This window comes from Oryctolagus cuniculus, chromosome 13 (genome assembly GCF_964237555.1).
Source record: "Oryctolagus cuniculus chromosome 13, mOryCun1.1, whole genome shotgun sequence".
NCBI classification, from domain to species: Eukaryota; Metazoa; Chordata; class Mammalia; order Lagomorpha; family Leporidae; genus Oryctolagus; species Oryctolagus cuniculus.
In genome coordinates this window covers 55099070-55125247 of record NC_091444.1, presented here as the reverse complement: position 1 = coordinate 55125247, position 26178 = coordinate 55099070, and the positions used below count along the sequence as shown (strand labels likewise).

Below are 26178 nucleotides of genomic sequence, written 5' to 3'. Positions count from 1 at the left end.
ATAAATCACATATAAAAAATTGACCATGGGGCTGGCGATGTGCTACATCAGGTAAAGCTGCTGCCTGCCGTGCTGGCATCTCATATGAGTGCCAGTTCAAGTCCTGGCTGCTCCACTTCTGATCCAGCTCCCTGCTAATGTTTCTGGGAAAGCAGCGGAAGATGGCCCAAGTCCTTGGGCTCCTGCATGCATGTGGGGGACCTTGGTCTGGCCCAACCCTGGCCATTATAGCCATTTGGAGAGTGAACCAGTGGATAGAAAACCTCTCTTTGTCTCTCCCTTCTTTTACTCTGTAACTCTGCCTCTCAAATAAATAAAATCTTTAAAAAAAATTAGACTGGCCACTGATTTTTATATCAGAACTTTGTTAAAATTATTTATGGTTTCTTTTTGCCATTAATATTTTTGTCTCTTTTTTTAATAGGTGAAGTCTTATTCTAAGAATACTTGTTTCATCTGGTTTATGAAAGCCCAACTTATATAGACTCTAAATGTTACAGAAGTTTTGAAAGACTGGTGAGTATCTAATGTAATAAATATTAGTTCAAAAGATCTGCTTCAGTCTAAGGCTTTGAAACTCCACAGTTACATGACATTAATTATACTCCAGAGACCAGCAGATTAAGCCTTCACCTGTAATACTGGTATCCCATATGATCACTGTTTGTTTCCAAGCTGCTCCACCTTCAATCTAGCTACCTGCTAATGCACCTGGGGAAAGCTGCAGAAATTGGCCAAAGTACTTGGGTCCCTGCTACCCACGTAAGAGATCAGATGGAATTCCAGGCTCCTGGCTTTGGCCTGGCCCAGCCCAGACCATTTGGGGAGTGTCCAAAGGATGAAAGATGTTTCTCTCTCACTTTCTCACTCTCACTTTCCCTCTTTCTCTGTAACTTTCAAATAAATAATTTTTTTTTTAAATTATGCTCCAAAGTAAAAACAGCTGAACTTCCCCATAGTAGAGATGGATATATACATTGTGATTTACTCATACAGTGGTATATTACCCAGTGGTTTATAGGTATGAATGTATGATTGAGAAGGGGAAGCAAAGTTATAAAAGGATAAATGTGGTATACTCTTTCATAAATTTTTTACATTTTATTTGCAAGGCAAAGAAACAGAGATTTCCCATCCATTGATTCACTCCACAAATTCCCACAACAGCTAGGGCTAGGCCAGGCCTAAGCCAGGAGCCAGGAATCCAATCCTGGGCTCCTGTGTGGGTATCAGAAACCCAATTACCTGAGCCATCACCTGCTACCTGCCTCCCAGAGTATGCATTAGCACAATCGGGACCCAAACCCAGGCACTCTGAAATGATATGTGGGCATTCCAAGTGATATCTTAACTGCTATATCAAACAGCCACCCCTATACATTTTTAAAAATTGCATGTCTGAAGTGCAAGAAAATTGTGGGGCTGAATCAGGGGAGACTAGGAATTGACCTTCAGATTAATAGGATTATCTTCAAAGAATAAGCTAGTTGGCTTTTGGCCTAATAGTTAAGACACTGCTTGGAATACCTAAATCCCATATCGAAGTGCCTAGGTTTGAGTTCTGGCCCTACTCCCAGTTACATCTTTGTGTGCACACCCTGGGAGGTAGTAGTGATAGCTCAAGTGGTTGGGTCCCTGTCACTCAAGAGGGAGACCTGGATTGAGTTTCCGGTCTGATCCATTCCTGGCATTTCAGGTATATGGGGAGTGAATCAGTGTATGAGAGTACATATGCATGTTTCTCTCTCTTTCCCTCTCCCTCTCTCCCTCTTTTCCTCTCCTCTTCTCTCCCTCTCTCCTTCTCTCCATCTCCTTCTCCTTCTCTTTCTCCCCTTTTCCATTGCCCCTATTCTACTTCTCGTCCTCTCTCAAATAAAATAAAATAAAATCATATAAAAATTCTATAAAGAATAATATGATGAAAGCATATCAGTTGAATTAAATTATTCAATCCTTATTTAATTACTTGAGAGGTGAATAAAGAGAGACAGAGCTGCCATCTTCTGGTTGATTCCTCAGATGCCTTCAACAAACAGGGCTAAGGCAAGATGAAGATGTGAGCCAGAAACTCAATCCAGGTCTCCCATGTGAATGGCAGGGACCCAACTACTTGAGTCATCACCTGCTGCCTCCAGGAAGATGAAATCAGGAGCTGGAGCTGGGACTTTTAACTCGGGCACTCCCATATGGGATGCAAGCATCCTGATCAGCATCCTAACTTCAAATGCCCACCACAAAAATAAATACTTCTTCATGGGCAGTGCAAAAGTATTTTCCATCACCCCTACCTGTTGTTCTGTTTGTGTTCTTTTTAGTTGCACAGAAGAATGGCAGTTGTATGAATATTGCATAGGAGAATTCAGAATTTTTGTTTTTGGTTAGGTAATGGGATTTTACATCTAGAAAATTCAAAAACCATTCAAGAAATTTCAGTAAGAAGTTTGGGTATGTAATTATTATGTCAGCATTAATCTACTTCCTATTGCCTTCTATTTACCAGTTTTATATCCTAGTTAGCATATGTAATGGAAAACAAAAGCCCATTCAGAATATGATGAAAAGTATAAAACACCTTAGAAAAATCTAACAAGAAATGTTTAAAATCCATGTTAAGTAACAGCAATTGCTACCTCAAAGAAATATCAGGATAAATGTTTAAGCAGTGGAAAAGTATTCATTGCAGCTTTATTTCTGGTAATAAAAAAGCCACAAATAACCTAAATATTCAACAATAATAAATTGTCTACATAGTTATACTAAATTTATAATACAATCAAATACATGTAATAATACATTCAGTGGAATGGCATGCAGCTATTAAAAATAATAATAAAATCAATTATATAGCATGGTGGATATAGTTGATGGCAATGTTATACTCTTGAGAAATGCCAGGAGAGTAAGTTGTCACCACAAAGTGAAAACAATGTGAAATAATGTACTTGCTAGTTTGCTAAATTTAACTGTTCCACAGTGTATGTATACTTCAGAACATCATATTTTACATCATAAATCCACACAATTTTATTTTTCAATTTAAAAACAAAAACTAGAAAAAAGTGTAAGAAAGTACATATGAAAATATTATTTAAAATATTAAATGAAACAAAATAGTAATAGATCATTTTATATTGTATCTTGTTCATATAAACATGTATATATTTTATTTACTTTTCTTTAAAAGTTCATTTATTTGAGGTGAGCATTGTGGCTCAGTGACACCAGCATTCCATATTGAAGTGCCTATTGAAGTTCTGGCTTCCAGTCCAGCTCCCTGTTAAGATGCTTGGGAAAGCAGTGAAAGATGGCCCAAGTGCTTGGGCCCTTACCACCCATGTGGGAGACCTGGATATAGTTTATTTATTTGAAAGATGAGTGATAGGGAGAGAGAGAGACATTCCATCCACTGGTTACTACCCAAATAACTGCAATAGCTAGCTGAGATAGGCCAGAGACAAGGCCTAGAACTCCACCAAGTCTCCCACATGAGTGACAGGAATCCAGGTACTTGAGCTACCATTTGCTGCCTCCCTGAGTGCATGTTAGAAGGAAGCTGAATTGGAAGCAGAGGTGGGACTTGATTCCAGCCACTCCAATATGGGATTCATGTGTCCCAGGTAGCAGTTTATCATACCACACCATTGTGCCCACCCCTTTTAAATCAGGAGAAGCGTATTTAAATAATTATAAATAATTTTTAAAGATTTACAATTTAAATCAGGAAAAGCATGCATTTCTTTATATAGTATGCTTTTTACTGAAATGACATGCTTTTAGGAAATGGGATTTATCTAAAAATTCATTTTGATGTCTGTCTTTGTTTTTTGCTACTATAATTAATACAACACACAGGGTATTTCATAAGGAAAATAAATTTATTTTTCCCAGTTCTAGGAGCATTATTTTGGCATCTGGCCAGGGCCTTTGTGCTGCATCATCTTATGGTGGAAGGTGAAAGGGCAGGAGAGTTGGGAGTACATTTGCTCAGGTCTCCTATAAAGCTACTATTCCCTAATAGAGGCTCCTAATTACCTCCCAAAGACCCCAGCATATGAATTTGGAGATAAGATTCCAACATGTTAACTTTGGATGACATATCCAAACCAGTTTCATTTAGCTTAATTTTTAGAAGACAAACCCCAATTATTACCATAACATTCTTCAGTTTTTCATATTTTTAATATTTTAAAGTTGCATTGTGTGTTTGTTGCAATGGGTGATATCTTACAAACACTGTCAATAGACAACACTTGGGGCCAGCACTGTGGCTTAGAAGGTTAAGCCTTTGCCTGCAGTGCTGGCACCCCATATGGGTGCCAGTTGGAGTGCCGGTTGGAGTCCCGCCTGCTCCACTTCCAATTCAGCTCCCTGCTAATGCTTCTGTGAAAGCAGTAGAAGATGGCCCAAGTGCTTGGGCCCCTGCACCCACGTGGGAGACCTGGAAGAAGATTCTGGCTCCTGGCTTCAGCTTGGCCTGGCTCTGGCCTTGTGGCCATTTGGGGAGTAAACCAGAGGATAGAAAATCTCTCTCTCTCTCTTCCTCTCCCTCTCTCTCTCTCGCTCTCTCACTCTTTCACTATGTATTTCTGCCTTTCAAATAAATAAATGAAATCTTTTTTTTTTTTTTTTTTTTGACAGGCAGAGTAGACAGTGAGAGAGAGAGACAGAGAGAAAGGTCTTCCTTTTTCCGTTGGTTCACCCGCCAATGGCCACTGCGGCCGGCGCAGTCTAAAATCAATTTTGGAATCCATGCTTTTTCACATACAGATTTCCACATATAATGAAATAAGCTCATTCTTGTAATTCCAAATTTCAGTGAACTTTTTTTAAAATTAATTAATGTATTTATTTGAGAGACAGAGTTACAGACAGTGAGAAGGAGAGACAGAAAGAAGGGTCTGCCTTCCATTGGTTCACTCCCCAAATGTCCACAACAGCCGGAGCTGTGCCAATCTGAAGCCAGGAGCCAGGTTCTTCTTCCTGGTCTCCCATGCAGGTTCAGGGGCCCAAGCACCTGGGCCATCTTTTACTGCTTTCCCAGGCCATACCAGAGAGCTGCATTGGAAGAGGAGCAACTGGGACTAGAACTGGTACCCCTATGGGATGCCGGCGCAGCAGGTGGAGGCGCCATGGTGCCGGCCCCAGCAGTTAGTATTTTTAAAAGATCCACTTATCTGTTTAAAAACATGTAAATCAACAACATTTTATAAGTAATAGGCTTATTTTTAACTCATTTAAGAAAGTTAGACTCTACCTTAACTGCCATCCCTCACTAATGTCTTCTACCTGGGATCACTTACCCAGTCATAGCTATGTTTGACACTTCAAATTCCAGACTGGTCCTACCATTGGCTGAAATTATTTTAAAAATATCCAAGTAGGTCAGAACTATGCCTGAAAAGATTATAGGATTAAGTACCAATATCCAGTAGCTTTGTCAATCTTAAATTAAAATCAATAAGAACACATAACATAGTTTTAAAGTAAATTTATACTCATTTTTCTAATTTTCTTATGTGCTACATTTATTTTCTAGCTCGGTCATGAGCACCGACAGTAACTCATTGGCACGAGAATTTCTGACCGATGTCAACCAGCTTTGCAATGCAGTGGTCCAGAGGGTGGAGGCCAGGGAGGAAGAAGAGGAGGAGACACATATGGCAACCCTTGGACAATATCTTGTCCATGGTCGAGGATTTCTGTTACTTACCAAGCTAAATTCTATCATTGATCAGGTAATATTTTCATATAAAATGCTTTTTTATCAGTATATTATAGTTAATTATAGATACATAAATTTGGGATTACTTAGAAATTCTGAGAGTCTTATCTCACATAACTCCAATAAAAAAAAAGTAACCCATTTATGAACATATTGTTTATTTGGATACTCTTCAAAATTTCTGAAATTATAATTATAAATGACCTTTCTTTTAAAATGGTTTTATATATATATATATGAATTATTCTTTTTATTTGGATACCAGTGAGATTACTAAGATTATCAGTAGAGATATAAGATTATAATTCAGAAATATGATGAATTTATACTTTTAATAAACATCAAATATGGTTTTGAAAATTTGTATGAATTATGGTTAGAGAGCTTGCTAATTCTAGAGTGAAAACAGAATCCTTTGGAGTAAATAATTATTTAGTTCAATAGCTTGTATACTTCTAGTTTTAATACATTATCGTTTTTGCTTAAAGCATATGACCATAGGATTTCACTTTTTTCTTATGATACAGTTTTTAAGCTAGTTGGAACTAGAAAGATGTCTGCATCAACTTTCTTGTATAGATGAGAAAGCGGAGATCCAGAAACATTATGTAACTCACACAAAGTTAACTTGAAACTCAAATGTGGTTTATATCTTTAATTATAGTAGAAAGCAAAATATTTTATGAAGGAAAACAATCTTTAAGGGACTGATTAATGCAGTTAGATAATATTTCAATTACTTTTACTTAAAAAGATAATATTGTAACATTAGTGTGATAGATATTTTTAGCACATTGATAGATGAAGGATTTGCTAACAAATACTATCTTAAGAAAATATAGAGGCTATTAATTCCTTAGTTTTTCACTGTAAGTTAAGGAACCTAACAAAGATACTCAGAAAGCATTTGTTCAATGTTGTACCCATGTATTATGGAATTTTCTGGGACATTTGTAGTTTTATGTGTTTGTATTCTTTTCATGATTGCAACTTGTTGAATGTGTTATTAAATATAATTAATATATTTGTGTGACTATTCTATAAATAAATTTTAAAATTAGAAAAAGTTGTATTAGACCATGTGTAGTGATTTTCTGTTCTGAAGTTCTGATTGATTTGCATACCATACTCTATTCATCTTCTTATTCTACACTTTAAAAATTAAACATTCTCTTGCTTTTTAAAAAAGAAACCATATAAATAGCATCAGAAGTATCATATACCCAGGAATGAATCTAGTAATTTATTTATAATATGTTTTTCTTAAAAATTGTGGTTAACATAAAATACTTATACATTTTATAGAGGATAGTGCAGTACTTCAACCTGTGTATGCAATATAAACTGATCAAATCAGACAGTTAGCATCCATTTCTTTAAGTTTTCTTCATGTTTGAAGCCTTTCAACTCCTTTCTTCCAGTTCTTTATATGGTATATAAAACATTATTGTGAACTACAGTCATCTCACTATAATACTTCTTTTTGGAATTTTCTAAGACATTTTTGAGAGAAACTAAAGAAGACCCAAATAAAAGTAGAACTGTACTTACATAATATCTGTGTTTGAAAGAATCAGTCTTATAAAAATGTTTTCTTCAAATTTTATCTGTAGATTCCAATGTAATTCCAATAAAAATCTCAATAACTTTTTAAAAAAAGATTTATTTATTTTATTTGAAAGGCAGAGTTACAGAGAAGCAGAGGCAGAGGTAGAGAGAGAGAGAGGTCTTCCATCCGCTGGTTCACTCCCCAGATGACCACACTGACTAGAGCTGCACCAATCTGAAGGCAGGGCCAGGAGTTTATTCTGGGTCTCCCACACAGGTGCAGGGGCCCAAGTGCTTGGGCCATCTTCCACTGCTTTCCCAGGCCATAGCAGAGAGCTGGATTGGAAGTGGAGCAGCCGGGACTCAAACTGGCGTCCATATGAGATGCCAGCACTGCAGACATTGGCTTTACCTGCTGTGCTACAGTGCTAGCCCCTTAATAACTTTTTAAAATAATAACATGATTGAGATATAACTCACATATCATACATTTTACCCTTTTCCTATGTACACTTAAGTCCTTTCTAACATAAGCACAGGTGTGTGCATTCATTACCACAGTCAGCATTAGGACATTTTTAGCACTAAAGAATCCCTATCCCATTAAGCTATCCATTTATCCCCTCCATCCCCCACAGCCCTAAGGGAAACTAATCTACTTATTTTTTCAACTTTTATTTAATAAATATACATTTCCAAAGTACAACTTTTGGATTATAGCAGCTTTTCCCCCCATAACCTCCCTCCCACCTGCAACCATCCCATCTCCCACTCCCTCTCCGAAAGTATAGAGTTCTGTTTGAATAGTAGTTTTACCATTAATCCGCATAGTACAACACATTAAGGACAGAGATTCTACATGGGGAGTAGGTGCACAGTGACTCCTGTTGTTGATTTAACAATTGACACTTATGATGTCAGTAATCACCAGAGGCTCTTGTCGTGAACTGCCAAGGCTATGGAGGAAGCCTCTTGAGTTCACAAACTCCGATCTTATTTAGACAGGGCCATAGCAAAGTGGAAGTTCTCTCCTCCCTTCAGAGAAAGGTTCCTCCTTCTTTGATTGCCTGTTCTTTCTGCTTGGATCTCATTCACAGAGATCTTTCATTTAGGTGGTTTTTTTTCTTTAATTTTTTTTTTTTGTTTGTTTGTTTTTTTGCCAGAGTTTCTTAGCTTTCCATGCCTGAAATACTCTCATGGGCTTTTTAGCCAGATTTGAATGCCTTAAGGGCTGATTCTGAGGCCAGAGTGCTGTTTAGGACATGTGCCATTTTATGAGTCTGCTGTGTATCCCACTTCCCATGTTGGATCACTCTCTCTTTAATTCTATCAGTTAGTATTAGCAGACACTAGTCTTGTTTATGTGATCCCTTTGACACTTAATCCTATCATTATGATCAATTATGAACTGAAACTGATCACTTGGACTAGTGAAATGGCATTGGTACATGGCACCTTGATGGGATTGAATTGGATTCCCCTGGCATGGTTCTAGCTCTACCATTAGGGGTAAGTCTGAGTGAGCATGTGCCAAACTGTACATCTCCTCCCTCTCTTATTCCCACTCTTATATTTAACAGGGATCACTTTTCAGTTAATTTTAAAGCCCAAGAATAATTTAGTGTTAATTAAAGAGTTCAACCAATGGTATTAAGTGGAACAAAAAACTACTAAAAAGAATAAAGTATTAAGTTGTACATCAACAGTCAGGACAAGGGCCGATCAAATCACTCTTTCTCATAGTGTCCATTTCATTTCAACAGGTTTTCTTTTAGGTGCACAGTTAGTTGTCACAGTTCAGGGAGAACATATGATATTTTCCCTTTGGGACTGGCTTATTTCACTCAGCATGATGTTTTCCGGATTCCTCCATTTTTTGCAAATGACCAGATTTCATTTTTTTTTTACTGCTGTATAGTATTCTATAGAGTACATATCCCATAATTTCTTTATCCAGTCTTCTGTTGATGGGCATTTAGGTTGATTCCATGTCTTAGCTATTGTGAATTGAGCTGCAAGAAACATGGAGGTTCAGACAGCTTTTTTGTTTGCCAATTTAATTTCCTTTGGGTAAATTCGAAGACGTGTGATGGCTGGGTCATGTGGTAGGGCTATATTCAGATTTCTGAGTTATCTCCAAACTCTCTTCCATAGTGGCTTTACCAGTTTGAATTCCCACCAATAGTGGATTAGTGTCCTTTTTTCCTCACATCCTCACCAGCATCTATTGTTAGTTGATTTCTGTATGTAAGCCATTCTAACCGAGGTGACATGAAACCTCATTGTAGTTTTGATTTGCATTTCCCTGATGGCTAGTGATCCTGAACATTTTTTCCTGTGTCTGTTGGCCATTTGGATTTCCTCTTTTGAAAAATGTCTATTGAGGTCCTTGGCCCATCTCTTAAGTGGGTTGTTTGCTTTGTTGTTGTGGAGTTTCTTGATCTCTTTAAATATTCTGGTTATTAAACCTTTATCGGTTGCATAATTTGCAAATATTTTTTCCCATTGTGTCGGTTTCCTCTTCACTTTCTTGACTGTTTCTTTTGCAGTACAGAAACTTCTCAATTTGATGTAGTCCCAATTGTTAATTTTGGCTTTGGCTGCCTGTGCCTCTGGGGTCTTTTCCAAGGAGTCTTTGCCTGTGCCTATATCTTGCAGGGTTTCTCCAGTGTTCTCTAATAATTTGATGGTATCAGGTCATAGATTTGATCTTTAATCCATGTTGAGTGTATTTTTGTGTAAGGTATAAGGTAGGGGTCTTGCTTCATGCTTCTGCACGTGGAAATCCAGTTTTCCCAGAACCATTTGTTGAATAGACTGTCCTTGCTCCAGGAATTGGTTTTAGATCCTTAATCAAATAAAAGTTGGTTGTAAATGTTTGGATTGATTTCTGGTTTTTATATTTTGTTCCCTTGGTCTATCCATCTGTTTCTGTACCAATACCATGCTGTTTTGATTATAACTGCCCTGTAGTATGTCTTGAAATCTGGTATTGTGATGCCTCCAGCTTTGTTTTTGTTGTACAAGATTGCTTTAGCTATTCGAGGTCTCCTATGCCTCCATATGAATTTTATCATCATTTTTTCCAGATCTGAGAAGAATGTCTTTGGTATTTCGATACTAATTTACTTTAATCTCTGTGCATATTTTATGCTTTCTCTTTTTTTTAATTTAATAAATATAATTTCATAGGAACAGCTTTTGAAATACAGCGGTTCTTCCCCCCATATCTGCCCTCCCACCCCCACTCCTGTCCTACCTCCTACTCCCTCTCCCTTCCCATTCTTCAATAAGATTCATTTTTAATTATCTTTATATACAGAAGATCAACTCTATACTAAGTAAAGATTTCAACAATTTGCAGCCACACAAATACACAAAGTATAAAGTACGGTTTGAAGACAAGTTTTACTGTTACTTCTCATAGTATAGCTCATTAAGGACAGAGGTCCTACATGTGGAACAAGTGCACAGTGACTCCTGCTGTTGGTTTAACAATTGACACTCTTCTTTATGATGTCAGTGATCACCCAAGGCTCTTGTCATGAGCTGCCAAGGCTATGGAAGCCTTTTGAGTCCACAGACTTCTTCAGTATTTAGATAGGGCCATAAGCAAAGCGCAAGTCCTCTCCTCCCTTCAGAGAAAAGTACATCCTTCTTTGATGGCCCCTTCTTTCCACTTGGATCTCATTCACAGAGATCCTTTGTGTAGATAATTTTTTGCCACAGTATCTTGGCTTTCCATGCCTGAAATTATGCTTTCTGTTTCAAGTCATAAGTATGTTTTATTATTAAACAATTGAAATAATTCAAGTCATTAACTCTGGCAATAGTTTTTCTTATGGTAATATTTTACCAGTCTTTAGTGTTAGACATTCTAAGTGAATATGAAATAGTATCTTATTGTCTTTTTTAAGTTCTTTTTTTTTAAAATTCATTTTATTTAAAGAATACAACTTCATGCATTTAATATACACAGATTTGGGAACATGATGCTTCTTCCCCCCTACCTCGCTCCCACCCATACTCCCGCCTTTACTCCTCCTCCCTCCTCCTTTCCCATTCTTATATTTTACATAGATCAGATTTGTATTTCTCTGACTACTAATGATTTTAGGCATTTTTTTCATGGGCTTTTTTAAAATCTTCTTTTGTGAATGTTAAGTTTTGTGCCATTTTTAAGGTCAGGTTATTTGTTAATTACCTAGTTTTAGTTCTTTAGTATTCTGGTTACACATCTTTTGGTTTTGAATGTTTTCTTTATAAATATGGTAAAGAGAATACTTTCTCTTGTAAGTCAAAATATCTTTTAATATATTCTTAAATGACTAAAATTATTCATTATAACTGTAATCATATTTTTCCTGAGGTGATAGTTTTTAATTCCTTTTTTCTACCTTGTTATTTTTTAGATGATTTATTTAAGAGTCAGAGTTATAGACAGACAGAAGAAGAGACAGAGAGAAAGGTCTTCCATCCCCTGGTGCACTTCCCCAAATGGCCACAATGGCTGGAGCTTGGCCAATCTGAAAGCAGGAGCCAGGATCTTCTTCTGGGTCTCTCACATATGGCTGCAGGGTCCTAAGCATCTGGGCCATCTTCCATTGCTTTCCCAGGCCATTAACAGGGAGCTGGATCAGAAGCAGAGCAGCCAGGACTTGAAATAGCACCCATACGGGATACTGGTGTTGCAGGCAGAGGCTATCCTGCTATGCCACAGTGCCAGTCCTACCTAGTTACTTTTTTAACATCTATAGTAATGATAGGTAGGAAAAGTACACGTTGTCTTTGGAGGAAAAAAAAAAAAACACTTCAAAAATATAGCTATTAACATTTAAGTGGTTCAGTTAGGAAATGGAGAATTATCATTTGAATCTTTAAAGATAATTTATTGAACAAAATTTTATCACTTAAGGTGGAATTATAACTAACAAGACACAAAGCTGTACCTTTCAGGAGGAAAATTAACTTTCATATCTGTGCTTGTCATGAACAAGAGTACTTTTTTTTTAAAGATTTTATTTATTTTTAAAGGCAAAATTACAAAGAAGCAGAGGCAGAGAGAGAGAGTCTTCCATCCACTGGTTCACTCCCCCGATGCCTGCAATGGCCAGAGCTGTGATGATCTGAAGCCAGGAGCCAGGAACTTCTTCAGTGTCTCCCAACTCGGGTGCAGGGACCCAAGGACTTGGGCCACCTTCTACTGCTTTCCTAGGCCACAGCACGGAGCTGGATCGGATGTGGAGCAGCCAGGACACAAACTGGTGCCCATATGGGATGCCAGCACTGCAGGCAGTGGCTTTACCCGCTATGCACAGGGCCGGCCCCAGGAGTATTTCTTGGGTACTCAGGAAGAGATGATTTAAGCCCTCTCTATCCATTGCAGTAATTTTGCTTTATTAACATGTTTAATGTAAAGACCTAAACAGATGTTTTGTTTCAATATAATTTACAGTAAATGCACAGATACTAAGTGTATAGTTGGATGAACTTTAACAGACATATATACCTCTGTAATCACCACCTTAGAAAGTTTTGTCATGGTCCTGTTCAGTCAGCCCTTCCCCTTCAACCACTGCAAGGCAACTACTGTTCTGATTTCTTGTGTTGCAGTGTGTTTTGCTTGCTTTAGAACTTTGCATCAGAGAAATGATGCAAAGTTTCCATTATGAGAATCTCTGAGACCTATCCATGGTGTTGTATGAATCAGTAGTTGACTTCTTTTTGATTAATGGTTTTGTTCATTGGATTTACCACAGGTCATTTAAGCATTCACCATGCTAGTTGTATGCATTTGGCTATTATAAAAAAAGCTGATATGAACATTCTTATAAAGATCTTCATGTGGGGACTGGCATTGTGGTGCACCATAACTGTAACACCTCCTTCTGGGTGTCTAGTCTATGCAGTTAATTTAAAATCCAGTCTATACATTGCAATTATAAAAAGGGCCAATGTTAGGGGCGGCACTGTGGCATAGCGGGTTAAGCCGCCGCCTGCAGTGCCGGCATCCCATATGGGCGCCAGGTGGAGACCTGGCTTCTCCACTTCCGATCCAACTTTCTACTATGGCCTGGGAAAGCGGTAGAAGATGGCCCAAGTCCTTGGGTCCCTGCACCCACCTGGGAGACCCAAAGCCGGAAGATGCTCCTGGCTTCTGGCTTCGGATCAGCGCAGTGCTGGCTGTTGCAGCCAACTGGGGAGTGAACCAGTGGATGAAAGACCTCTCTCTCTCTCTCTCACTCTCTCTCTTTCTTTCTCTGCCTCTCCTTCTCTCTCTGACTTTCAAATAAATAAATAAATAAATCTTTTTTTTTTTTTTTAAAAAAAGGAAAAAGAAAAAAAAAAGGAAAAGGGCCAATGTTTGGTACGTGGTAGGTACCTAAAATACATTTCTTGAGTTTAAAAACTACTACTTCAGTGAGAGTGACTTGGGGCTGTTGCTGTGGCGTAGCGCGTTAACACCCTGGCCTGAAACACCAGCATCCCATATGGACTCTGATTCGAGTCCCATCTGCTCCACTTCCAATCCTGCTCTCTGCTATGGCATGGGAAAGCAGTAGAAGGTGGCCCAAGTCCTTGGGCCCCTGCACCCACGTGGGAGACCTGGCAGCTCCTGGCTCCTGGCTTCTGATCAGCACAGCACTGGCTGTTTCGGCCAATTGGGGAGTGAATCATCGGATGGAAGACTTCTCTCTCTCTCTGCCTCTCTGCCTGTCCTCTCTGTGTAACTCTGACTTTCAAATAAATAAATAAATCTTTTTTTTTAAAAAAGAGTAAATTTACTTTATATTGTTACTATGGGGAATTTAAAAAAAGCACAGCAAATTTTTCCTTCAGAAGGAGATATAAAAATGAACTACTAAGAGAGGAGTAATATGTTATTGACTGGTTTGCCTAACATGGCAACATTGGAGACTTGTCGCTTGGATAGTTTGAGGAAACACCCCATTCCTCTGCAAACTGTGACTATTGAGTAAACCAAAAACCTTGGGGAATAAAGCTTAGCTTTGATGGAAATATAGGGCTTGTAAGTTCCAGTTTTCCAGGGTTCTCCCAAATAAGAGAAAAAGATTTTATAACTTTCAAGAACACAGAATGACATATGTTTTCTTGGGTACTAGGAAGGATAAATAGACCTGAGACTATGTGATACCTTAAAAGGTAATAGATCCAAAGGATTAGAGAGAGCCTCCTCAATGATGAATTGTGTCAGAAGTGATGATAAGTGAGTGTCAAGCAGAGAGTTATTTCTCACTGCTTGGGGCAGGATGGTACAGCGGTCCTTCCCAGGACTGCGTTCCCAGTAAAGAGGGCAAAAACCCTAAAATTTTGGCAGTTTCAATCTCATTCCATTGAAAGGCCTGTAGTTTCCAAGAACTAATTCACCTGGTGAGATAGGGGCAAGAGGTGGGGGAAGACATTGTTTGGGATTGATGCAGGAGGAGAAGCTTCACAGAAAAGATACATACCAAAGGCTAGGTCTTGAAGGTGAGGAAGGAGCTGTTAGCTAAATGGGAGGGAGTGAAGGATGCTCCAGATCATGTGCATGGCCCAGGAGGCAGGAATGTCTGTTCACGCAGCAGTGATGATTTGCCAGTGTACTGTTCTGGGACAAGGACTAAATTATTAGGACAGCATGTCTGTAGCGTTTCTTCACAGACCCTTGAGGTTTCTGCAAGCTCCATTAGAATGCTATTAGTTCATCTGCTAAAAATGAAAACTCATGTTAGGAGAACTCTATAGGAATGATGTGGTAAATTTAAAAAAAAAAACCCATGTTTTGTCTGGAATCTTTAAAAATGTTGAGGTACATACTGAGTGTGACTCATACATGGAAATGTTATCCAGACATTTTCTGTCTTGTTAATTTGGAAGTAAAGCACTTGGAAGTGGAACCATTTGCTATATTTTTTTATTTGCTTCCAGAATTTAAAGTCACTCATGCAGTGAATATTTATTGGACATCCAACTCTGTACTAGGTTCTGATTGAAAAGGTGGTAGTCGCTGAGGGCTACAGCCTGAGCCTGGGAGTCCGTGTTTTGAGACAAGACTGGGAAGTATGTTTGGGGAAGTTTCCCATTGAAAACAAATTAAAGATGAATTATTAAACTTACTAAAGATAAATCCAAGCTCCTTGGTATGGCCTACAAGCCCCCATTAGATCTTGTACTGCTCACTTTCCAACCCACACCCTCCAGCCTCATCTTGGATTCTCCCAATTGCTGTGCTCCAGCCAAGCTGGCCTTCCTGCTAGTCCATAAAAAAGCCAAACTCATTCCCAGCCCTCCATAACTTGCTAACAGTCTCCATTTTGTTGCATGACGCCTTCTCATCATTTAAATATCCATTCTAATGGTCTATCCTGCCTATTCTTTCTAAAATGTCCCCCTGGTTAATTTCCTTTATGGCATTCATATCTGAATTTTTTATTTATTCTCATTATTTTCTGTCTCCCTTTTAAGAATGTTAGCTTCACGAGGACATGCATATGTCTTTCTCGTTCACCACTGTATCCAAAGTCTTTTACACGGAGCTTGGCCCTTAAGTAGTGGACTAAATATTTGTTGAATGAATAAAGAAGGGAAATGGAAATTTGGACATTAACAATTCAGCATGGTTGTTGCTGTTAATTATGTTAACAGTATAATTATGATATTATGCTAATTATGTTAATTATGAAGATGAAATGTGAGTTTACCAAAGGAGATAGGGAGGGCATTAGAGAAGTATCCCCATGGAGGAACCAAGGCCTGAAGAGTGAATTGGAGTTTGTCAGGTTAGAGGATTGTGATAGGAGAGTTACTGGAACAATGTATGTGAGGGAGGTGTAATGAGGAGTGTAAAGACTAGTGGTATTCAGGGGAAGCACTCACTAGTTGAACATGTCGGGAGAGCTTAGGTGTTGCTATGGGAACTGAAGTGGGGCAGGTCAACAGGCAACATGCCCTGAAGGATCTTTTTTTTTTTTAAAGATTTTATTTATTTGAGAGAGAGAATTACAGTGAGAGGGAGAGATGGAGAGAAAGGTCTTCCTTCCATTGGTTCACTCCCCAAATGGCCGCAACGGCCAGAGCTGTGCTGATCCGAAGCCAGGAGCCAGGAGCTTAATCCTGGTCTCCCACATGGGTGCAGGGGCCCAAGAACTTGAGCCATCTTCTACTGCTTTCCCAGGCCTTAGCAGAGAGCTGGATTGGAAGAGGGGCAGTGGGGACTAGAACTGGCATCCATATGGGTTGCCGGCGCCACAGGCAGAGGATTAACCTACTGCGCCTTGGCGCTGGCCCCTGCCCTAAAGGATCTTAGCTTACATGTATTAAAAATACCCTTACAATTTTTTTTTTAAGAGTTTTGAGCCTTTTCATAGCCAGGATACCAGGCAGAATAGTCTGAATACTTAGTATCTGTTTTCTCACTTCTTTTGACTCTTCAGCATATTTTTTTTGTTGTTGTTGTTGTTGTTGTTGTTGTTGTTGTTTTTTAAAGATTTATTTTATTTATTTGAAAGTCAGAGTTACACAGAGAGAGAGAGAGGAGAGGCAGAGAGAGAAGTCTCCCATCAGCTAGTTTACTCCCCAGTTGGCCACAACAGGTGGAGCTGCGCCGATCCGAAGCCAGGAGCCAGGAGCTTCTTCTGGGTCTCCCACATGGGTGAAGGGGCCCAAGCACTTGGGCTATCTTCTACTGCTTTCCCAGGCCATAGCAGAGAGCTGGATTGGTAGTGGAGCAGCCGGGACTAGAACCGGCACCCATATGGGATGCTGGCACTTCAGGCCAAGGCATTAAACCACTGTGCCACAGTGCTGGCCCCTAGCAAATCGTTTTTGAACTTATACCCTATCACTCTGTTAAAACTGCTACTTCTCAGTCTTGTTGGCAGGCTTCTCTTCAGCACTGCCATCTTTAATTTTTTTTAACATTGTGCAGAGTTCTACTCCTATAAGTCTGCTCTTGTCATTCTGCACACTCCTCGAGGGGAATGTCTTTGATGTCCACCTGTGAGATCTTTTATTTGCTTCATATCCTCTTCTTAAGTTCCAGATCTATATATCCACTGCCTACTAAAAAGCTCTCACCATTTGGATATCCTGCATGTATCTCAGACTCAAGACATCTAAAAAGTGAACCCATCATCTTTATCCCAACTTAAAAATACTACTAAATTCCTGTCATGGTGCATTCATTATCAGCCACCTCCTTGCCTGAACTAGAAACCTGTGAGTCCTTTTAGATGGTTTTTCCTCCTTTATGGCCCATAAATAATCACTTGCATGTCATTTCAGTTCCTACAGTTTCTCAGCCATCTCTTTCTTTTCACTTCTATTGTCAGAGTACTTCAGATAGTCCTCTGTTTTAATCTGGATTATTATTTCCCTGGCTCTAACAGTGACTGCTCTCCCCCCCCCACCTCTGCCTAGCAAATCTGATTATATCACCCAGGCTCCCCACTATTTGGTGTAAGGAATTAATTTTAACTTGATTTGTCATTAAATCCTTGACTACCTAAGTCCCTGTTCTAGCTTTGTAGATCTAGTACTACTTCCACACTTCTGATAATAATTACGCCTGGTAACTTACTCATACTACATGCCTTCTACTGTTCATTGCTTGTTTGTGTGTATGTATTTTATGGGCCAAATAATGGGACCTTCCCATGGGCTTTGACCATTTACTGCAGAAAGGGTAAGACAGTGAGTTGCATACATAGTGTGCACTCAGTAAATATTTATTGCATTACTTTGACTTATCTTTCACTTTTATATACATATATTATTTATTAACAATGTCAATTTATCTTTTGATTTAATTTATCATTTTCTCTGAGTTTTGTATTTAACTGCATGAGCATTTTACATTTTTCTAGTAACTTGTGTTATTTGCTAATTAAGAGGGCTTAACTTTTTGTTTTCACCTAACAGATCTGTTTTTTCATAGATGAGGAATTCTTGTAATGTGCATGGTGGTAATAGCTGTTTTAGGAAATACCAGCAAGAATGTGTTAAATACCACCAAATACTCTTAAATTTTTCTGTCATTGGAAAGGCTTATAAATTGAAAAGTATCACAGTTCTAATTGGACTTAAGGAGGTGAATTTGATTCTTAGTTTCTGAAATGCAACTTTTCAAGAAAAAGAGCTTTTTGATTTAGTTTAAAACAATATTTTAGGAAATTAGTTTTTTCTCAGTCCCTTAGAGCATGATTGACTCTTGTTTCTGACACAGGCATTGACATGTAGAGAAGAACTCCTGACTCTTCTTCTGTCGCTCCTTCCACTGGTATGGAAGATACCTGTTCAAGAAGAAAAAGCAATAGGTGTGTTTTTTTCTTTATTATGTCTCTTGCATTATCAAAATTCCTTTAGGAAGAAAATTTCCATTGAAAAGTTACTTCTGCCTGAATAGTTGATACAGCTTCAGATTCAGAGCAGTATATGTTATTGTGATTTATTATATACTTAATGTAAAAATTATTTGGGAAACATGTTATTTTTTCTAGTAATTCAAAATTATGATGTTTCTTGGGGGGATTCTTCAAATATAATGATGATTAGAAAATATATACAGAAGCAACACACTTAGCAGAAAAGTATACCACATAGCATCAGAAAATAGTGCAAAGTTTGATGTAAGAAATTAAAGTATTTTTATTTATTTATTTAATGACTTATTTCTATTACTAGTACTCTATAAATGACTTTTGCAGTATTTGTTTTAGTATAGTTTTTCTAATGTTACTTTGAAAAAATAAATTTGAAGTAATATTTTGTTTCAAAACTGGGCAGAATTGTTACAGTTAAGGCTAATAAATATTTTTAAATTTTGAAAAATTTATATAAATATATGTGAATATATATAGTTATATACTTAAATCAATATATGAGAGTAGATATATTTATGTTATATATAATGAAATTCTGAATGTTTTACTGCAGAGTTTAACAGTTTTCTCACTTGCCCCATTTCTAGGAAATGTAAATTATGAGGTATTTGAGGATTTCTTAAACAAAAATCTTTTTGTATTGTATTTAATGCTTTGTATGTATTTTTGGTAAATTTCTGATATAGGATTCTTTTTAGGGGGTTATCTAAGGTCTTATAATAACATTTTACTGCTTATTTGTTGATTCACTAACTCTCTGCTCTTATTTTCTTCTGAATTTGTAGAATTTAAAAACTACTAGTAACTTAAGAACTCAGATTGGTGCTCTTTTGGGGAAATTATTTTCATTGCTTGCACTTTTGCTTGGGTAGAATTTTTCAGACTCCTTTTAATTTCCTGTCTCATCTGGTTTGTTTTCCCCTTAATTAAAGCATAAATCTTTAGATTTTGATTTATTCATTCTAAATTTCAACTATATTTTTGTATATGTCTTATTACATATTATCGTACAGGGAAACACCAACTTAATTATCTTTTTAGTTAGTAAAGAGGATTCATTCATTTCCCAATTAAATAGTTATTAAGTATTGACCATGTAACAAGCCTTAAGCTCTGGACACCAAGGATAAAACAGTGATTTCTAGCCCCAAGACCTAATTAACTGCATGAGACACATTATAAATATTTGAGTGAAGTACTATTAACCTCAGTCTTGGATAACACTTGGTACAAAGTGTATGATTATTAGTTATTATTCTTAGGTTATTAGTGAAATGCTGTTTTTAAGGATATAATGCACTCCTGTTTATCAATTAGTGACACTTTTGCAGATTTGTAAAACGGCATATTGAATAGCAGCACTGAATGCCAGATAATCTAAAGAGTCTCTTATGTTGAGCTTAGAATGCAATATATGGGTTTTTAAAAAATTCTATATCTCTGTGTGTCTTTATTTGAGAGGCAGAGAGACAGAAACAGAGTTGTCCCATTTGCTGGTTCATTTCCCAAATGCTTACAACAGCTGGGGCTAGACCAAGCCAAAGCTGGCAGAGTAGAACACCTTCCAGGTCTCTCATCTGGGACACAGGAACCCAATTACTTTAGCCATCACCTCTGCCTCTCTGGGTCTGTCTGCATTGGCAGGAAGTTAGAGTTAAGAACCAGAGGTGGATATTGAACCCACTTGCCCTATCAATTATGAAATATGGGTGTCTAAACCACTAAGCCAAATGCTCACCTCAGTGGAAAGTTTCAAATCTCATTTACTTTACTGCTTCTGTTCTCTTTTGTTGTTTTACAAATCAATTTATATCCCTTGAACTAATGCTAGCTGGCTTTTAGAGTGAAAAGGATAAATATAGGAGGAAATGACCCAGAGACATATATAACTAAAGCCTCACAGCAAAATTATACTGAGGGTGAACTCTTAAAGTAAGTAGTAAATGGGAGGGTTGTTGCCCATACAAATTGAGTTAAAAAAACAGGTTGAATTTTTCTAAACCTTCTTTCTTTATTTCATTATTTTTTAAAAAAATTATTTTTATTTTATTTCATTAGATTTTAATCTGCCATTGTCAGCTGATATAATCCTGACCAAAGAAAAGAATTCAAGTTCACATAAATCTACTCAGGAAAAATTATATCTAGAAGGAAGTGCTCCATCTGGTCAGGTTTCTGCAAAAGTAAACATCATCCGAAAGAGCAGACGGCAGCGTAAAGTTACCCATCGCTATTCTGTAAGAGACGCAAGAAAGACACAACTGTCCACCTCAGACTCAGAAGCCAATTCAGATGAAAAAAGTATAGCAATGAATAAGCATAGAAGGCCCCATCTGCTACAACATTTTGTAATACAGCCTCCTAAAGATGACCACCTTGCAAGTAAATTTGACCACTTAGCAACCAAAGAAGAACAGACTGCAGATTCTATGGCTTTGGAAAACTCTACAGAGATTATTACAAGACAAGAGTCAAATACTGACATTTTAAGTGACCCAGCTGCCTTGTCTATTATCAATAACATGAACAACTCTCCGTTTGACTTATGTCATGTTTTGTTATCTTTATTGGAAAAAGTTTGTGAGTTTGACATGACTTTGAATCGTGATTCTGCTCTAGCAGCCAATGTAGTGCCCACACTGACTGAATTCCTAACAGGCTTTGGGGACTGCTGTAATCTAAATGACAATTTGGAAAGTCAAGTGGTTTCTACAGGTTGGACTGAAGAACCGGTAGCTTTGATTCAGCGGATGCTCTTTAGAACGGTGTTGCATCTTATGTCAGTAGATATTAGTACTGCAGAGATGATGCCAGAAAGTCTTAGAAAAAATTTAACTGAGTTGCTTAGGGCAGCTTTAAAGATTAAAACTTGCCTAGAAAAGCAACCTGACCCTTTTCTGCCAAGACAGAAGAAAACACTACAGGAGATTCAAGAAGACTTTGTATTTTCAAAGTATCGTCATAGAGCCCTTCTTTTACCTGAGCTTCTAGAAGGAGTTCTTCAGATCCTGATCTGTTGTCTTCAAAGTGCAGCTTCAAATCCCTTCTACTTCAGTCAAGCCATGGATTTGGTTCAAGAATTCATTCAGCATCATGGGCTTAATTTATTTGAAACCACAGTTCTTCAAATGGAATGGCTGCTTTTAAGAGATGGAGTGCCTCCTGAAGCCTCAGAACATTTGAAAGCCCTAATAAATAGTGTGATGAAAATAATGAGCACTGTCAAAAAAGTGAAATCTGAGCAACTTCATCATTCAATGTGTACAAGAAAAAGGCACAGACGCTGCGAATATTCTCACTTCATGCATCACCACCGAGATCTCTCAGGTCTTCTGGTTTCAGCTTTTAAAAATCAGGTTTCCAAAAACCCGTTTGAAGAGACTGCAGATGGAGATGTTTATTATCCTGAGCGGTGCTGTTGTATTGCAGTGTGTGCTCACCAGTGCTTACGCTTACTGCAACAGGCTTCCTTGAGCAGTACTTGTGTCCAGATTCTATCAGGCATTCATAGTGTTGGAATATGTTGTTGTATGGATCCCAAATCTGTAATCATTCCTTTGCTCCATGCTTTTAAATTGCCAGCACTGAAAAACTTTCAGCAGCATATATTGAATATCCTTAACAAACTTATTTTGGATCAATTAGGAGGAGCAGAGATAGCACAAAAAATTAAAAAGGCAACTTGCAATATTTGTACTGTTGACTCTGATCAACTAGCCAAATTAGAAGAGGCGTTGCAGGGAAACTCTTGTGATGCTATGCCTTCCTCAAGTTTATCCAGTCCTTCTTACAGGTTTCAAGGGATTCTGCCCAGCAATGGATCTGAAGACTTACTGTGGAAATGGGATGCTTTAGAAGCTTATCAGAACTTTGTTTTTGAGGAAGACAGATTACATAGTATACAGATCGCGAATCACATTTGCAATTTAATCCAAAAAGGCAATATAGTTGTTCAGTGGAAATTGTATAATTACATATTTAATCCTGTACTCCAAAGAGGAGTTGAATTAGCACATCATTGTCAACGTCTAAGCGTTACTTCAGCTCGAACTCAAACGTGTAGCCATCATAATCAGTGTTTGCCTCAGGAAGTACTTCAGATTTATTTGAAAACTTTGCCTATCCTGCTGAAATCCAGGTTTGTTTGTATACTTGTGTGTATATGTAGATATTTTTGAACTTGTGGATTTGTGAATACTTTTGAATTTGTGATAAAACACATACATTTGAACCTCTAACTCTGATATTCCCAGGGCTTCCTAAGTAGTACCCAGCTCATCTCCTGTGATTTAATTTTAGATACCAACAAAAAATCTCCCACCCCATGTCTGGAATATCCAGTTATGAAGGAGAGAAGAAAGCCATTGATTTTAATTTCTCAGTAGGTGAGGGAGTAGTTTAAGATACATTTCTGAGAAAAAACATGGATACAACACAGATATCTAAGAGCGAGATCAAGGTTAAATTAATGATTTGCTATTTACTTGAAAGTCTTATTAGCCATTAAAAATGCTAATTAGAATCAATCATGTAGGAACATGACAGAATGCTTATAATATTTTATGTATAAAATTTACTAAATTTAAAATGGAATTTATGGCCGGCCCTGCGGCTCAATAGGCTAATCCTCTGCCTTGCGGCGCCGGCACACCGGGTTCTAGTCCCGGTCGAGGTGCCGGATTCTGTCCGGGTTGCCCCTCTTCCAGGCCAGCTCTCTGCTGTGGCCCGGGAGTGCAGTGATTGGGCCCTTCACCCCATGGGAGACCAGGAGAAGCACCTGGCTTCTGCCTTCGGATCAGCGCGGTGCACTGGCTGCAGCACGCCGGCCGCGGCGGCCATTGGAGGGTGAACCAACGGCAAAAGGAAGACCTTTCTCTCTGTCTCTCTCTCTCACTGTCCACTCTGCCTGTCAAAAAAAAAAAAAAAAAAAAAGGAAAAAGGAATTTATTTGTCACTGTGTAAAAGATGTACATACAATGATACTTATTGATACAGTAACATTAAGGCGATTTTTTAAATGTCATGTTTGTTATCTAAGCAACATAAATAGAAAAATTAGAAAATACTTATAAGCAAAGAAAAATAAAATTATTTGCAATTCTATTAATGAGTTTTCCACATTTTATGATGATCAAGTCTGGTACATCAGAACATATTTTAAAAATAAAACTTCTGATAGGTCAATTGTCCTTTCAAATCAACACATACTATTTAAAAACATAACATATAACTTACCTTCATTATATTCATATATGACATTTTTATTCATGTTAAGACAGCAACTTTAAAATAAATAATGATATTAAACCATAGCCTTCCAATTATTCATTTGATTTGGCATGCCTGTAATTCTTTCTTTTTAAATACTACTGGAATCATGCGTGCAGGGTTTGAAGAAGGATGTAAGAGTAATTAGTAAGAAACTTGGTATCCTGGTCATTGTCTAAGAACTTTAGCTGGATGATTGATGAATCAAATTGGATAGTAGTTAGTAAATACCACATGTAGCAGTGAAATATTTGAACAGTATAGGTACCTATTCAGAAATGATATTTCTGTTTGTAAAATATTTGTTTTTTTTTTTTTTTCTCTCATAGGGTTATACGAGATTTGTTTTTAAGTTGCAATGGAGTAAATCAAATAATTGAATTAAATAACTTAGATGGTACTCGAAGTCATTCGCTGAAAGCATTTGAAACTTTGATAATCAGCTTAGGGGAGCAACAGAAAGATGCTTCAGTTCCGAGTACTGAACAGAAGGAGTTGTCATCCTTACATGTAGGTACTTCTTTTCATAACCAGCAAGCTTATTCAGACTCTCCTCAGAGTCTCAGGAAATTTTATGCCAACCTCAAAGAAGCCTATCCAAAGAAACGGAAGACTGTTAACCAAGATATTCATATAAACACTATAAACCTGTTCCTCTGTGTGGCATTTTTATGTGTAAGTAAAGAAGCAGAGTCTGATAGGGAGTCAGCCAATGATTCAGAAGATACTTCTGGCTATGACAGCACAGCCAGTGAGCCTTTAAGTCATATACTGCCATGTTTATCTCTTGAGAGCCTTGTCTTGCCCTCTCCTGAACATATGCACCAAGCAGCAGACATTTGGTCAATGTGCCGTTGGATCTACATGTTGAGTTCTGTCTTCCAGAAACAATTTTATAGACTTGGTGGTTTCCAAGTATGCCACAAATTAATATTTATGATAATACAGAAACTATTTGGAAGTGCTGAAGAGGAACAAGAAAGAAGACAAGGCGATATAACTGTAAATGAAAGGCAAGATTTAAATAGAGCTTATCAGCCTGAGATAACATCGAAGGAAGATTTATTATCTTTGACTGTAAAAAGTGACCTTACACCATCAGAACTGGGTACTTCAAAAGAGAGTTCTGACAGTTTAGATGAATTAGAGTCACAGCGTATTTCTTCCAAAAATTTGGAACAAATTTCAGCTGCTGAAGCTACTGAAGAAGTAAAGGTATTTATACGTCAAGAAAGAGAGACCTTACTTCAGAGCATAAAACTTTTGGAAGCCCTTTTAGCCATTTGTCTTCATGGTGCCAGAAGTAGTCAACAGAAGATGGAATTGGAGTTACCTAATCAGGTAATATTTTATCCTTATCTGGATCTTGCATAAATTACATCTTTTTTTATTTTTTTATTTATTTTTTTTTTAATTTTTTTTTTGACAGGCAGAGTGGACAGTGAGAGAGAGAGACAGAGAGAAAGGTCTTCCTTTGCCGTTGGTTCACCCTCCAATGGCCGCCGCGGCTGGTGCGCTGCGGCCAGCGCACCGCGCTGATCCGATGGCAGGAGCCAGGAGCCAGGTGCTTTTCCTGGTCTCCCATGGGGTGCAGGGCCCAAGCACCTGGGCCATCCTCCACTGCACTCCCTGGCCACAGCAGAGAGCTGGCCTGGAAGAGGGGCAACCGGGACAGAATCCGGCGCCCCAACCGGGACTAGAACCCGGTGTGCCGGCGCCGCTACGTGGAGGATTAGCCTAGTGAGCCGCGGCGCCGGCCCTAAATTACATCTTTTTAAAATTCTAACAATACTATTATCATTTTATCTTTTCAATGATTTTACATTTTGAGAAGCTCTGTATGCTTAGGATAGTACTAAGTACTGTGGAGGACGCAAAGAGAGCACATGATCCCATTTTTACCCTAAAGAAGCTTACTGTTCAGTTTGGAATGTAGAAGCCCCGTGTGGAAAAGCTTATGCATTAAATGTCAGATCAGTAAAATGGATGTTGTGTTTCAAAGTTCACAGTCTTGGAATGGTGCCTATTTGGGTGCCTTGATCCCATTACCTTGGTTTGTAGCTCGAGTGTGTATAGTTCTTGGGCAGGGGCCCAAGGACTTGGACCATCTTCTGCTGCTTTCCCAGACATTAGCAGGGAGCTGGATCAGAAGTGGAGCAGGGTCCGGCGTTCGATGCAGCAGGTAAAGCCGTCGCCTGCAGTTCTGGCATCCCATATGGATGCCGGTTCAAGTTCTGGCTGCTCCATTTCCAGTCCAAC

The 26178-nt window shown here is 38.1% G+C and overlaps 1 protein-coding gene across 13 annotated transcripts in view; it reads left to right on the top strand.

The window, feature by feature from the left end:
• Window positions 1–26178, top strand: part of LYST (lysosomal trafficking regulator) — a 242978-nt gene that overhangs the window by 60926 nt on the left and 155874 nt on the right. For 12 of the 13 annotated variants that reach the window (XM_051820721.2, XM_008268236.4, XM_002717342.5 and 9 more), the window contains 5 exons: window positions 425–516; window positions 5537–5735; window positions 18495–18585; window positions 20710–22789; window positions 24249–25260. In XM_051820721.2, the coding sequence (XP_051676681.2) occupies window positions 5544–5735; window positions 18495–18585; window positions 20710–22789; window positions 24249–25260 (3375 nt within the window). In that variant the 5' untranslated portion in view covers window positions 425–516; window positions 5537–5543. Of the gene's footprint in view, window positions 1–424; window positions 517–5536; window positions 5736–17306; window positions 17489–18494; window positions 18586–20709; window positions 22790–24248; window positions 25261–26178 lie in introns of those variants that run through there. The other variant, XM_070055548.1, reaches the window with a different exon arrangement.